The sequence below is a fragment of the Schistosoma mansoni genome, chromosome 2 (assembly GCF_000237925.1).
Source record: "Schistosoma mansoni strain Puerto Rico chromosome 2, complete genome".
In the NCBI taxonomy this organism is placed as follows: domain Eukaryota; kingdom Metazoa; phylum Platyhelminthes; class Trematoda; order Strigeidida; family Schistosomatidae; genus Schistosoma; species Schistosoma mansoni.
This window is the reverse complement of record NC_031496.1, coordinates 33,636,273-33,652,086: the sequence shown is the minus strand read 5'-3', so window position 1 is coordinate 33,652,086 and position 15,814 is coordinate 33,636,273. Positions and strand designations below refer to the sequence as shown.

Genomic DNA, 15,814 nt, shown 5'->3' with positions numbered 1-15,814 from the left:
TTATATCTTGATAAGAATAGTGAGTGGTAACTTTTGGGATCCATTTATGAAGCAATACTATGCATATATATTATCGTATAATTGTTAACCAACTAAACTATTCATATTCATCATCCTCTTAATATGAGCTTTATTTTGATCAATGAACTATTACTATACGACTAACCATTCTTCAGTTATCCCCAGTTTATTAATTTCTGCCTCCCATATTCACAGCCACATTTGGCTAAATCTTGTACAAATGTTATTTTCAAATTTATGGCACGATGTGGTCAGTTTGATTGGTATATAAACCCGGTATGTTTGAAATAATTGATTCATACCGCAGAAGCTGTTATTGGTGTTCTGGACTTAACTGACTGGGCTAGATCGGAAGCAGGACCGATAAGTACTCTAGACTGTACACTTTTTATGCTTCATTGGTCCGATCGATAATTCACTGCTCTCTAACTGGCGGTATTATCACGTTATACATTAACACTGCATCCAGGCCACAAGTTATAACATTTTAATACTAGTTAAAACTCACTAACAGGGTTAAACTTTACTTTTAAAGAAACTGATATCATTTCAAAACAATAATGTTGGCCATACTGAAGAGGTCACTTGCTTAACAGAGATTATGTAGCTATATCATTTGAATTTGAATAACTTCAGCTTAAGCTTATAACTTTCCATCCTTCATTTGATCTATCCTATCGCATCCTAACCTATCGCATTCTAAATGCTCAGTGGTATCAACTCAGTCTGTACATTGGTTGTTTAAAGTTTGCTGAAAACATCAGTTTTCTTCAAGATTGCATTTATACCTTCCTGTTTATTGCTAACGAGTTCGAAACTCTATTCAAACTAGATTTCCTGCCAACTACCTTCAATCACCTGAAATTCTAAATGTGCGTTAAATAATAGATTTCAAAACTACATATTATCAACGCAGAAAATTAATTACACTCTGTCTGCTAATGATACAACTCTGTGAACATTTAAAATATTTTTCTTGACCTATTGATGGTCTGTGTAAGGATAGCTCGTTGGCAAACTCAAGAAGCCCAGAAAGAGATGAAGACATTCCACCCAATCACCGCTAGAGGAACATTCTAGAATGTCAACGTGTAGCTTCCCTATTAGATGAATAAGAAGAACCCCTTTAAGCATATTGGCTATCCAAAATGATGATTTACTTTCAGCCAAAAAACTATAAATACATGAGACTTTTGTACTATATTTGACATTGTTTATGAGAATAACATTCTATTTTCTCTCTTGCGACGCTGCAGATTCGATCGTTCAAGTAGTCGAGTGGTATGCGGCATAACAAGAATCTAAAGCCCTAGATATAACAGTCTGTTTAAAAGAACAACGCTACACTGGTTCTTTAAATTCATTTTCTTTTTATTACTATGCTAATCAATCATCATTTACTAGCCCGTAGTTTTTATAAACTAACTTAGTATATCTTGAAAAAAAGTCTAATGAAGTTACTTATCAAACCACCTGCTGAACATAATTTATAATTTCATATAATATGTACATCTGAATGTATATTCCTTGTGTACTTTCATGAAAATTCTAGATCAAAATATGGTATAAGCAAAGATGGATAACAACTAGAAGTGGAATACAGGATGTGTTTCGTCCTATTCGGGACTCGTCAGCTGGATGTATCTGAATTGCAGAGTTGATGTTCACTGTGGGACTCGAACCTAGTACCATTCACTTCAAATGCCATCGCGATATCCACTTAGCTTTATAAGGCTTGTGAATTAAGGTTATATTATGGCAATCCGAACAGGATGTACATACGCCGATATGAGATTGATCAGTCGCAATCATAAACAATAAACGGAAGATACAAGCAAACAACACCAGTGAATTTAAACTAAAAATGGTGTTAGACTTATTAACAAAACTGTTTCTAATCTATGATTAACACTGCACTATGAACTTGACTAATTAACCAATAACAATAAGGGATTACAAGACAATTCTTTTATCTTGATATAAGACCATAACAGAACTAGGTCATGAGACTATTACCATTTGTATCATTAACTTGGAATTCAATTTTTCTCACCATTTAACTATTATAATTAGGTATATGGTTGTCGAAATTTTTTTAGATTTTGTTAAAATCATGAACAGGTCTAATTTAAGCAACTATTGAAAAGCTAGATGGATTTGAAATCCGTTTCGTCCTTATATAGGACTCCACATCAGTAGGTATTCACCACCTCTCAACCGGGAATCGAACACTGGATCTCAACTCCAACGCGCTCAAGCTTAACCTCTAAATCCCTTAACCAGTATCCAAAGTCCTACAAGTCTGGAGGTAAAGCATTCACATACAAGATCGAAAGTCTTGCATACTACAACGATTGTTTTACTTAGATTGGTTACTGATTTCAGTATGAATTAGGCACTGAATGTTTCACTTATCGTATTCACTTTTGAGACACTTACTGTTATCAAAATCCACAGATTATCTCAATCAAATTACCAAGATGATCAAAAATGGAAATCATTCATAATTCATTTCCTTAACTTTTTCTTGAAAGAAAAAAAAGATCAATAAAAGATTTAAATAATTTTTTTCTGGTTAGCGTTTTTTTAGCGAGTTGGTTTTCTATGGGATGGGGTCGCTAACCCCATGCCAAACCCTCCTCCTTTATCCGGGCTTGGAACTGGCAGTAGACTCCGGAAGAACTACAGGCGGAGTTATCAATCAAATGATATTTCCATAATTGGTCGTTAGGGTTTTTTACGATAAACAGAAGTTTTATCGATTATTCTGTGATGTTTATATTTCATCAATGTTCATCCATTTATTGATTTATAAGTTATTTATGATCCTTTTTATTTTGACTAAATACTTTCTTATTATAAACAGTGAATTCTTCTTTTCCCCAATGTAAGTTTATATTAGTCATACAGTTAGGGATGAAGTTAGATTAGTCGAAGTTTCTAACCCAGAATATGAAATGAACAAAGTAGGAGGTATTAAAGAAATTGAAAGAGTAATCATAGGGAGGATAATAAGGAAAAAGTGTACATCAAGGGCACAATTTGAAATTTTTTTTGGTATAAATGGTGACTGTTGTATCCCGAAGAGAATTATGAATGGTAACTTTGGGATCCATTTATGGACCAATATGATGCATATATATCTTTTATCGTATAGTCGCAATATAACTAAGGTATTCGTACTTGTGTCCCCCTTGTTATAAGCTTTATTTTAACCCACAGACTATGATTATACGATTAACCATTCATGAATTACACCCAGTCTACTAATTACCACTCCCCCTATTCACAGCCACATTTGGCTAAGTCTCGTACATATGTTATTTTCTATTTTATGGTACGATGTGGTCAGTTTGTTTGGTATATAAACTCAGTATGTTTGAAATATAATGATTTATACCTCAGAGGCTGTTCTGGACTTAACTGGCTGGGCTAGGCAGAAGTAGGACCGACAGGTACTCTAGACTGCTCGTACGGTTTCCGTATGTCACTGTTCTAATCGATAATTCTCAGCTCTCTGATTGGCGGTCTTATTACGTTATAGGTTAACAAGGCATCCACTCAGTCACAAGTTATAACAGTGACAAACTAAAACTCTCAATATCGGGGAAAATTAAAATCAATACATCTGGGGCAATATATATGACTATGAATCAGTTTCTTCAACTTCTTGAAGCACCGATCATGGTTATCACACACCAACTAATTTTTCTCATTTCAACAGTGAATATAAATCCAAGTCCTTACTATTCTATATAGTTAAGATCATGCGTCAGTTGAAGCTAGACCATCATGGAAAACCTGGAAGCACTGGACGACCGTTTCTTCCTAGTATGGGACTCCTCAGCAGTGCGCATACACGATCCCGCCTCGCGAGCGAGATTCGAACTCAGGACCTACCAGTCTCGCGCCAGAACACTTAAACGATAGACCACTGAGATAGTCGGCATCCAAAGGTGTTAATGTCAAACCTTAACCAATCCACGAAATTGCGCGACCAACTTCCATTGTACTGAGGTAGATACCTGTCTGTACCTGACATGGATTAGCTGCACTGCCTATTGTCTAGCAATATTGTTTTTTGACAGTACTATGAGAGAAATATAAATTAAATCCTTAGATATTTGAGTGTTTTTTTTTCGTCACTTTACTTAAATTACCCATAAAATGTTGGTGAATACCATAAACTCACTTTTAAAAGTCCCTTTTTTCAGTACTAATCATCTGATTTGTTTCATTTTTTTTCTTGTTAACATTATAGGTCGAAGCGAAACGAGCTCTACCAAAAGAAGTATTGAGTTCAAGTAATGCTTTAGTGAAACAACGAAGTTTATTACCTAATGCATTTGGTAAGTTATACTGTAGTGAATGAGAACATAAGTGGGGACAGAATATCTTAGTAAAATCTGTGAACCATACAGTAAATACTTTATTTGCGAAATGTCAATCAATCGTCTCATAGTTCATTGTTCTTTCGTTTTCACACTAATCATTCTTTGTTCTCGTTCTCTCTCTTTGATCTTCTTAACCTTCTGGTACCAGGTGTTCCACTTTCGATTGATGATACATACTACTTATATCTGTCGACATCAGTAGCGCACATCACAATAATACTTAATTTATAGATTACAAAAGATTTTCATGCAAAGAATATATTACCATAAAGTTAAAAATGAATGAAAACTCATTTCCAGGAGGTACTTTAAAACGTTATTCGTGAATCTCTCTTACTATTTTTTAAAAGAATTTCCACTTAATATACTTCAGAGTGAAAATAAATCCTGTACATAAAAGCTTATGACAATCAATTCTCTAATTCTGTATGTAATCCAAGATTATATTAAGCAAAGATGGATAGTGTCTAACAGTGGAATCCACGACGCGCGTTTCGTCCGATTTGGGACCCGTCAGCTGGATGGACCTGCATCTAGGAAGAGTTGATGTTCACCATGGGACTCAAACCCAGTAATTTCACTTCAAACGCCATCGCTTTATCCACTCAGCTACTGATTCCTGATAGCCACTTGCTTGTGCAATAGGGCGAAGTTTTTAAATTCATTGGGTATTGTTTGTTTGAATCTTTTCATTGAGTCCCAGAGTGAACATCAACTCTGAGATATAAGTACATCCAGCTGACAAGTCCCAAATAGGATGGAACGCGCATTCTAGATTCCACTGCTAAACACTATCCATCTTTGCTTACTATGTTTGTGAATTAAGGCTATATCGAGGGAATATGCACAGTATGCACATATACCAATAAGAGACTGACCAGTTGCAGTCCTGAACATCAATGGGAAGATTCAAGCAAATAATACTAAATAAATTTAACATAATATTAGTTTATATAACACGAAGAAATAATAAATTGAAATTTTTTGAAATGATCTGATCCTTACTTACGCCTATTACCCAATCATGGATGAGCTTAGACCGCTCATTAGCTTTCTCCATCGAACTCTGTCCTGGGCAATCCTTCCCAGTTGTTACTAGGATGGTTAGGTCCTTTCCTGAGTAACTGCTATTTAATAACGCCTTCCGACTACGGACTATATAACTTGACGATATTCATATTTTATATAATTGAGATTATTAGCCAATTGAAGCTATATAACCATGGAAAACCTGGACGGTCATTTCGTCCTATTGTGGGACTTCTTAGCAGGATCGTGGATGCAAACGAAATTTATTACTAATTAATTAGTATTTTCAACGTATTAGATTCAGTTGTTGAATATTTTAAAATAGTTATTAGGAAATTACGAACCTGAATAACCTAAAGATGGTTTATCATTAGCAAACTATGTATTCAAGCTTGATAAAAATTGATTCTCTTCTAAAGATTCGAATCCATTTCATGTAAGTTCGTTATTATAAACATCATCAGTTAGTACCTGATCATCTCAGTATAGAACACTTCACAGGTAATCACTCATGAATCCTACAAGAATCAAGTCAAAGAAATTCAGGTGGACATGACTACCCTAAGCGTAGTATCTTTCAATGGCATCCCAAACATGGTCACCTCTTGATGACTACCACTTATAGATGTACAATCGTATTTAGTCATTCAATTAGATGCGAACTTGAGGTAATGTTATAATCTGAGAAAAGATGTTTTGGCCATTTTCTGGTGCACAACTAGCAGATTCCGTCTCAAAGGTCTTAAGGTTAAAAGTATTCTCCATATCAATGGTTCTATGTTCCTATCCCCAGTGATTTGGTCGTAGATATTTTCTCTTCTATGAACTCCAATACTAATACGAAGCAAATGTTCGATGTTTCTCGATCATCAACGAATTTCGAACTAAATTCCACTGAAGTCGATTTAACATTATTTTTAAAGTGCTTGCAATTTTTATTCCTATCATTATTTGATTATTATTATTAACAATTTTCTTTGTCTATTTAGCTCTACCAAATGAAGTTGATTCGGCAGCTACAGCTGCAGCCACTATAGCTGCAGCCGCTCTCGCATCAAGGCAACAACAACATCAACAGCAACAACACTATCAGAATATCAATCAAAATTTACAGAACTCAGGATCGGCATTTGTATCACTTGCTTATGCATCATGTAAGTTGAATTATGACATTTTTATATCGAATAACTTCAGTTAATAACTATTTTTTTCTATAAAAATGATAAATTATTATATTCGTTAAATATAGTGGGTGGCCGTGGAATACAGGACGCGCATTTCGTCCTATTTGGGATTCGTCAGCTGGATGTACCTGCATTTCAGAGTTGATAGTCACTCTAGGACTCGAACTCAGTACCTTTCGCTTCAAACGCCATCACGTTATCCACTAAGCTACTGAGCGTGAAATGATAGAATAGTTATTCAGATGCTTATAAATTAATAATGCAATACATTGCAAAGAATGTAACAAGTGATTCATTTATGTCTTAACTTTTTTGTTGAGAACTATTGAGAAAGTTTATGGAAACCAGGAATATGTAAAATAAAATGTTTCAGTAGTTGGGTTCACGAAGCAATCTAAGCCAGACCACTATAGAAAACCGGCAAGTATTGGACGTTCGATTCGTCCTAGTATGGAACTCATCAGCATTACACATCCACGATACCGCTCTTGGGATTCAAACCCATGACCTTATATCTCACGCGCGAACACTTAACCTCTATATATCAAGATGGAGATTATGGGGTGTGTGTGTGTGAACCAAATATTTTTGAAACAAATCATACTACTGACCTGGAAATGTTGCCCTTTTTTTCTTCTTTTTTTAAGAAACTTTCTATCCAAGTTGTCATCAGTCACTTCATTAGCTTCATTAAAAAACACTAACCATTAATGAATTGAAGTTTGATTTATGCAAATTTTAATTTGACCTGATTAATTTTCAATGTTTAATGTTAACGGCAGTTTGATGAGTTTTTTTTAAGTAACTATACCATTGCCATTTATCTCATGTGAATAATTGACCTTTTCCTTAGGTATGGGGGGGGTTTCTTTTTAGAAAAAGGATAATGAAATGTCCTGACAGATAACTGAATGGTCATGTTGTCTTTCCACTTTTTTTTTGGTTTTAAAATGTATATTTCACTATGAAATAATTCATGTCATAACTTACTTACTTACTTACTCTTGTTACTCCTCGTGGAGAAGCATAGGCCGCTCACCAGTACTCTCCATCCAAACCTGTCCTGGGCAGTCCTTTCCAGTTCTTTCCAGTTGTTATCCATTCTTTTCGTATCTGCTTCTATTTCCTGGCGTCATGTGTTTTTTTGGTCTTCCTCTTTTCCGCTTCACTTCCGGATTCCAAGTTAGCACTTGCTTCGTTATGCTGTTTGTCACGTCGTAATCTTAGAATAATATCTTTTGATGGTAAGACATTTGGTGTTACTAATTAGCTACATAAACCAATGTTGGCAGTTAGAGATTTGATCATGTGACTTATAAATTTTCACATAATACTCTCTCATGATATTTTTTAATCGAAATGTTATACTTACGGCAAACGAATATCACAGAATATAATGGTTAGCTTAGATGTAACTAGACAATTTGGACTTTTCAGATCACCTAGCATTTCTATCCCATACACAACAACAAATGCAGATGAAGACAACTAGTGTAACATCAGTCTACGCATCAGCAGGCCTCAACATACACAAAGGAAAAAGCAAGATCCTCAAATACAGCACGGAGAAAACAAGCCCAATCGCACTCCATGGTAAAAATCCGGAAGATATGGAAACTTCCACGTACCCGGCAGGTATCGTTGATGAAAAAGAGGATTTGATGTAAATATAAAGGCAATGATTGGCAAAGCAAGGGTCGCATTTCTACAGTTGAAGAAGATATAGAACTCAAAATAACCGTCAACAAACATGAACGTCAGAATCTTCAATCAAAACGTCCAGATAGTTGGTTCTATTGTATGAAGCTGAAACGTGGAGAACTACTACAACTATCATCAAAGAAGTACAAGTATTTATTAAAAAAATTGTCTACACAAGATACTCAATGTCCGGTGACCAGATACTATCAGCAACAGCCTATTGTGGGAGAGAACAAACAGACATTCAGCTGGGGAGGGAATTAGGAAAAGATGTTGGATGTGGATAGGAAGTACATTGTGGATTAAGAATGGTAGTGTGCAGTCTGTGCTCCTCTACGAGGGGTAACAGGCGTAACTAAGTAAGTAAATAGCTCGTGTAATGCTATAATTAAACCATTATTCATTATAGCCACTAAACTACAATTCTGACAGCTAAAATATTGTTTTTCATTATTAATTTTTCTAAACAATCAGTGATGCCATTCAATCAGTTTCAATCATTTCCATTAACATCTAACAATTATGTTGGACAACCTTTAGCTACATCAAATTTAACAATGGAATCCTCAGGTATACATCATCAAAATATTCATCATTCAAATCCTATTGAATTCCCAACTGCAGCTATATTACCAAATGGTTAGTTATATCATTTCTTAGAGTTTAATAGCTATATATTCATTTGTTTAAAAATCCTCTACAGTTATAAGCCTGGTCTCAATGTGTTATGTTACAAAAGATAGCATAAGTCATACTAATGCATTAAACAATGTTTTATATCAGAACGGTGGTTTGTGGACATTGTAGTGATTTAATAGTTGAATTCATGAGGCGACTAAAGCTAGATGACTATGGAAAACTTGCAATCATGGGATGGCCGTTTCATTCCAGTATGAGACTGCTCAGCAATGCGCATCTATGATCCTGCACACGGGACTCGAACCCAGGACCTTCGGTTTTGCGCTCGAACTCCTAGCTTCTTGACCACTGGGCCGGCATCCAATGGTGTTAATGCCTAATTTCAACTAATCCATGGTTGAACTCCACTGGTTACAGCTTCTCACTAATACTTCAGGAAACACATCTTGAAGCCAGTCACTAGTGAACGAATGATGATTATTATCAGTAACTCACTGAAGACAATGGTGGATGGTCGCGCAATACAGTTGTTTGTTTAAGGTTAGACTTTAACACCGTTGGATGCCGGTTCAGTTATTTAGAGGTTAAGCGTTCGAGAGCGATACTGTAGTCCCTGGCTTCGCGTCCCATATGCAGGATCGTGGATTCTAACTGCTGAGCTGTCCCATAATAGGAGGAATGACCGTCTAGTGCTTTCAGATTTCCAGTGGTGTTCTAGCCTAAATAGACACATGAATTCAACTATTAAATATTTTATGTTATATATATATATATATATATATATATATATGCGCCACACAAATCTCATTGGGTTTGCGTGAGAGCTGTGATACTGTGCGGGTGTCCAAACTGAAGCAAGTGGTTTACTTAGGGGGCCACACCCCGAGCCTTTCACCTAAAGGTCTAATCCACAACGCAGTGGAGCATCGTGAGGAGATGCGGTCCCAAGGTAGCCGATGACCAACGATTGATTCATATGCCATTTGTTCCCTCAGGATACCGGAGCCCATGTGTACCATTGGTTTGAAATCAGGGTTTTCCAAATCGCCTAGGTGGACTTTCCGTATCTACCAACCAGGTTACAGCGCCAGACATTCGCGTTTCGTCCTCTCAATTTCATAAACAACTGTGATTCCACGAGCAGGCAGTGGGTGGTACTTCCCTGTTAGAGGCTATATTCCCGTGGTCATGTGAGAGCATTTCTAGAGGGAGAGCGAACTCTCCCTACTCTCGGTCGTACTAGGGCATTTAACCTTATTCTACATACACGATTATTAAATACGTCAGTACTATGCATCCATGTATAAGTAAATCATGGTTATCATTTGCTCAAATAGAGTTAATGCCTATTTCATTTTAAACCCTCAACATGTTTTAAACGATCTTACTAAACTATAACCTATTTTCCATTACAATCATTAGGTCATTCTACAACAGTAACCAGATTTCCACAACTTGGTATTCAATCTGATGTAAATCTTCAACCTTCATGCCCTTTAAATTTTACTTATAATTCACCTACACCATATATAAATTCTACAGGGACATTAACATCAGCTGGTAATTTTTTAACTACAACCATTCCAAATGTATTAAATCTTGCACCACCTGGTACTATTCAAACTATATTACCTAATTTAACTTATAATATTTTAACAACTTTACATGATCAACGTAATCATCAACAACTTCATACACATCAATCACAACAAACAATAGGACAACAACCACAACAACCACCACCACCACAACAACAACCATTACAACAACAACAACAACAACCATTACCTACTGTTTCATTAGATGTTGAAACATTGAAACAACAAATTCAACTTCAGAATTGGTCAAATAATACACCATATTCATTGATAGCTCTAAACCATAAGGTAATTAATGGTTTATTCTATTTTATACAGTTTAAATGTAAACATTGAATTGATTTCAGCATGTGTACTTTTAGCCTATTCACTGAAAGATCTTGATAGAGGGTATACAAAATGTATATGCACAACTGTAATGAAATTATTAAGGCTATTTTGAAAACGAGCAGAGCATACACCAATTAAATCGAAGTAATGATTGAAATGGTAGAATAATAGAACCCGGCAGCACTGGAAGAGCGTTTTGTCCCGTTGTGAGACTCCTTAGCAGTGCGTATCCAACGATCCCTCTTGCGAGATTCGGACCCAAGGCCTTCAGCCTAGCGCGTGAACGCTTAAGCTCTAGACCATTGAGCTGGCCGGCATTCAACGGTGTTAATGTCTAACCCGCGAGCGGGATCGTGGATGTATACTGCTGAGGAGTCTTACAATAAGACGAGACGACCAACCCATACTGATAACAATGGAAGTTGAATATCATCTATGTAAGAAACGCAACATCGAACGAAGTAGTTGACCCCTTCATCTTATGTGAAAAGAAACCAACATGCGGTTAAGCTGCATGATTTATCATTGCCTAAATCAATGAATGTGGAAAGTTAGTAACATACGTTCCACTAGGAAAATATTGAGATTTTGGACATAGGAAATGCAAAGACAACTAGAGAATTCTTAAAAGTTTCGTATTCAAATCAGAATGCAACCAATAGACAAATCGAAATTGACCAAATTGGGGAAAAAATCATTGAGAAATACAGGCTCAAGAATCAAGTTAACCAACATAAATATTTAGACAATGATAGAAGAAAGATTGATAAAACTATCTATCAGTCTCAGTCAGCTATAATGTAGGACCAGGCACATATATGCATCGGTTTAGGTTGCCATACCTCGTTAGCACAACAAGATGAACACTGAATTCATAGAAGTAGTCAGTTTAGTGGTGTTAATATATAAAAGAATGGTTGTATATAAGGATATAGTACAGGAAGAAAGACAGATATGAAGCAATTTTAATCTTAAGGTTTAAGGGAAGATAAAAAGTGTACACCTACGCCATTGTGATCGGTTCTGAACCATGTCACACAGAGTCTCCAACCTTTCGTTACAATAATCACGCGGACCCCAACTAGGTAGTCTGCATCTACCAACATGGCTCAGGTTAGAAGTTAGTAACTTCAAGCACTGATGCCACGTTTTGGTTTGGCCTCTCCAACTATCTTCCAACCATCCCCAATACTAGTCAGCAGAGCGTGTCGTGGTAATCGGTGTTCAGGCATACATAACACGTGGCCTAACCATCTCAGTCGATGGAGATTGGCAACCTCATCATCTGATTTACCATCATTCCCTGACACCTTGTGTCTAACCCCACTATTATTTACTCGGTGATCCCAGCAGATGCGAGCAATATTTCTAAGATATCTGTGGTCAAATACAAGTAATTTACGAGTATCTTCTACTTTTCATACCCACGTTTCTACCCGAAGTTTAGGTTGATAATGTTTTATCAGAAGGATAATGAAAGGTTCATGAATAAAGTGTCGACCTTAGAAAATGAATCTTCACTAAAATAAAAGCTGATTTTCCAATCACTGAAATGTCAATGTTAATTAGTGTTTATGAACTTTATACTAAATCTAACCTGAGTTAAGATTCAACCTTACAGTCATCCGAGATTTATGAAAAGTGATTCATAGCATGAATTGAGTGAAGTAATGAATATAAATTATTTTGGGGTAAAATTATGTTGGAGTGACCCGGTCAGTACTAATCAAGGAAATGATTTCTGATTTCTTTTTTGCACAAATTTCAAACATGAATAACAGTGTGCATTTACGATACCGCTCGTGGGATTCAAACGCCGTGATCTTCGGTCTCGCGCTTGAACTACTGAGCAGACAGGCATCTATATTCATGAGGACAAATCTATATATCGTTGTTTTTCGATCTATAGATATAACATCATGCCAATTATTTCGACATATTTATTAATTGCGTAAAGGCTTCATGATACTGTTGTGTATTTTTCCAATAATATATTCATTAATTAGCTAACAACTGGTTAAAGTTCTTAGTTATCACAAGATTGTCCTTGTACTATACTCTTACTTTATTTAATTCCATTTACATGAGTCAATAGTATCGTTGATGCCATTAGGTATGATGGTCCTAGTTTGAGTCTACAGATGATCATACGTATACATTCCAGGTTTTCAACAATCCTCACATCATTAGTTCATGAGAAAAACTAACTTCCAATGAAGATACTATCGCTTTATATCTGCTTACTTCTTAGTTTTACATCATCTTTCCAGATATTAAATACTGAATAGAATTGTAAACCATTTAGATATACACTTCACGTACAATAACTGTTTTTTAGTTCCACCTAGTTACTTACTCTAGTAGTGAATGAGAACATGAGTAGGGACAATCGAACGTATTTCAATACAAAATTACAGAAATGTCAATCAATTGTCTTAGACTTCATTGTTCTTTCGTTTCCACACTAATCATTCTTTGTTGTGGTTCTCTTTTCGTTGATCTTAATCTTCTGCTAATGTGCGTGCGAAGATGATAATGATTGGTTGTTTTGCTGAGTCAGATATGTAGATAGTGTGACAGGTATTATATGTGTCATATATTCCTCTATCCTGATTATTATCGATCGACTGTTCCTTGTTGTTGGATTGTGTCGGATTTTGGGTGTGTGGAAATATATTGACGTTATAATCAGGCTAATCTCGTGTTCTTGATCTGAGTTGCGTTGAATTCCTGTAGAATAGACAATGGGAGGGAATCTAGTCTAGATATTCGTCTAAGGTAAATTAACGTCCCACATACGTGTAAAAAGTGAAAGGACTGTTAAAACAAGAGACCCTAGCCTTATAACGAGTATCCTACCGTTTATAACATCTGCCTATAGGCATTTTACTTTCAATTGATAATACATACTACTTATATCCATCGACATCAGTAGCATAGACCACAACGGTACTTCTCAGGAGTGCTCAGCAACGACCTCGAATCCGGAAATCGATTGTCCCCATTTGTGTTCTTGTTCACTACAAAAGATATCTTTTAATCGCTTCATCAAAATGAATGATACATTGGATTATTAAACTATTTTATTGTATTTACTTATATATATTAAACAATATTATATATTTGCATAATTGAAATCATGACTCAATTGAAGCTAGACTACCAAAGAAAACCTGGAAGCACTGGATGGCCGTTTCGTTCTATTATGGGACTCCTCAACAGTGCGCATCCACGACCTCGCTTTAAATGACTCACGCTTTCAACTATGTAAATACTATAATTCCACAAAAACCCCTTCTGAATATTATATATATTTATATTTGATACTTTTTAGACTTTAGGACAATATCATTCACCTACTAGTTTATTCAATTTTAATCCTAATCCGAAAATCCCCAATGTACAATCAAATGATGTAACAGCAACACCAATTCATTTAACTGATACATCACCTACAATGTGGTTACTACCAGCGAAAATTCCACGGTAGGTAAATAAATTTTCTTTTTTTTAACATTGAATTAGTAGTATTAGTAGTAGTAATTTTAATAATTGAATTAATGAGTCGATTAAAGTTAGTGTTCTTTAGCGAAATTGAAGGTGTTAGGTGTTCGAATTCTACGAAAAGGATCATGAATGCATACTGCTGAGGAGTCCCATACGAGGACAAAACGACTGTCCAGTACTTCCAGATGATCTAGCTTTAATCGATTCATGAATTCAACTATGAAGTTCATATATATATATATATTTATACAAGAAATAAATTGAACATTTTCATTTTATCACTTTCTTCAGTTCCTTCAAATGTATTAAAGATCATTCAACAATTACTCCATTAGTCAGGTAGGTTATTAGACAACCAAAAAAGAAACAACAGAAACAACCTCAATAATAAACTTATTACATTTGCTTCAATTAGTATTCTGTAGTGTATAATTAGTTGGGAAGCAGTTTCTTTTTTGAGTAGTTCACAACTGATTATATACGTATATATATGTGATATTGATATCTATCTGTCAGTTTGTCCATAGTCATTACAAGTATATTGTCTTAGTTTCCATCGCTTTTTTTTCTATTTCTTAGTATTGATTGTTTATTGTGTTTTCGTTCAGTTTTTTTTTTGTTTTTGATGGAGTTTTGTTCACTGAGCTGGATGGTTTGATAGTGGAGCTTTCATTGTCGTTCTGAACGACATCATCAGCACAAACTTCAGGTAGAAGTGAAGTGTTTGAATTTCTTCACATGTAGTTCACAGGTTGTCCTGTGCACTTTGACGTTGATTGGCTTTTATTGAGCTTGGTTGTATCTCCTATTGGTTTGATTTTTGTTCCTATGTTTCTGCATAATTTTCCTGCACAGGACAAGATGTGAACCAAATGTTGAGAAATTCAAACACTTCACTTTTACCCGAAGTTTGTGCTGATGATGTCGTTTAGAAGGATGATGAAAGCTCCACGACCAAACCATCAAGCTCAAAGAACAGAACTCCATCAAAATCATCCACCTGAGCTACAAATCTTCTCCACCATCTCAAGTTTTTTTGTTTAATTTTTTTACTTCTTCCATATCTTTATCATTTTACTAGTTATAGTATCATTATTGTATTTACTTATATATGAGTAGTATATTCAAAAAGGAAAAAAAGAACAACCCGTTTTTCACCTTCAGACATTGTTAGTTCAATGTTAGTAGCTTGCTGTTTGTCTAGAGAGATATACAGAGAGTACATCCTGAAGCTTTAATTAAATATGAATTGAATAGATGATTAGGTCATTTTTATTTTGTTGGCGGTATTATTATTGTTCATGTAATTAACCTAATCTGTTGAAATGATTTTTAAAAAAAGGTAAGATGAAATTATCAGAAGGGGGGTTCGGGGGAGATTTTAGTAATTTTTTATAGTTGAGATCATGAG

General features: G+C 35.4%; 1 protein-coding gene across 1 annotated transcript in view; it reads left to right on the top strand.

The window, feature by feature from the left end:
- The window catches only part of Smp_131640 (rna-binding protein musashi-related), a gene marked incomplete at both ends in the record, with an annotated part of 58,640 nt that extends 43,447 nt beyond the window's left edge, over positions 1 to 15,193 (top strand). Inside the window, 6 exons of the mRNA XM_018796435.1 lie at positions 4,283 to 4,325; positions 6,434 to 6,598; positions 8,804 to 8,968; positions 10,391 to 10,642; positions 10,772 to 10,854; positions 15,155 to 15,193. Coding sequence (XP_018650648.1) covers positions 4,283 to 4,325; positions 6,434 to 6,598; positions 8,804 to 8,968; positions 10,391 to 10,642; positions 10,772 to 10,854; positions 15,155 to 15,193 — 747 coding nt within the window. The remainder of the gene's footprint in view (positions 1 to 4,282; positions 4,326 to 6,433; positions 6,599 to 8,803; positions 8,969 to 10,390; positions 10,643 to 10,771; positions 10,855 to 15,154) is intronic.
- Positions 15,194 to 15,814: the final 621 nt, after the last annotated feature.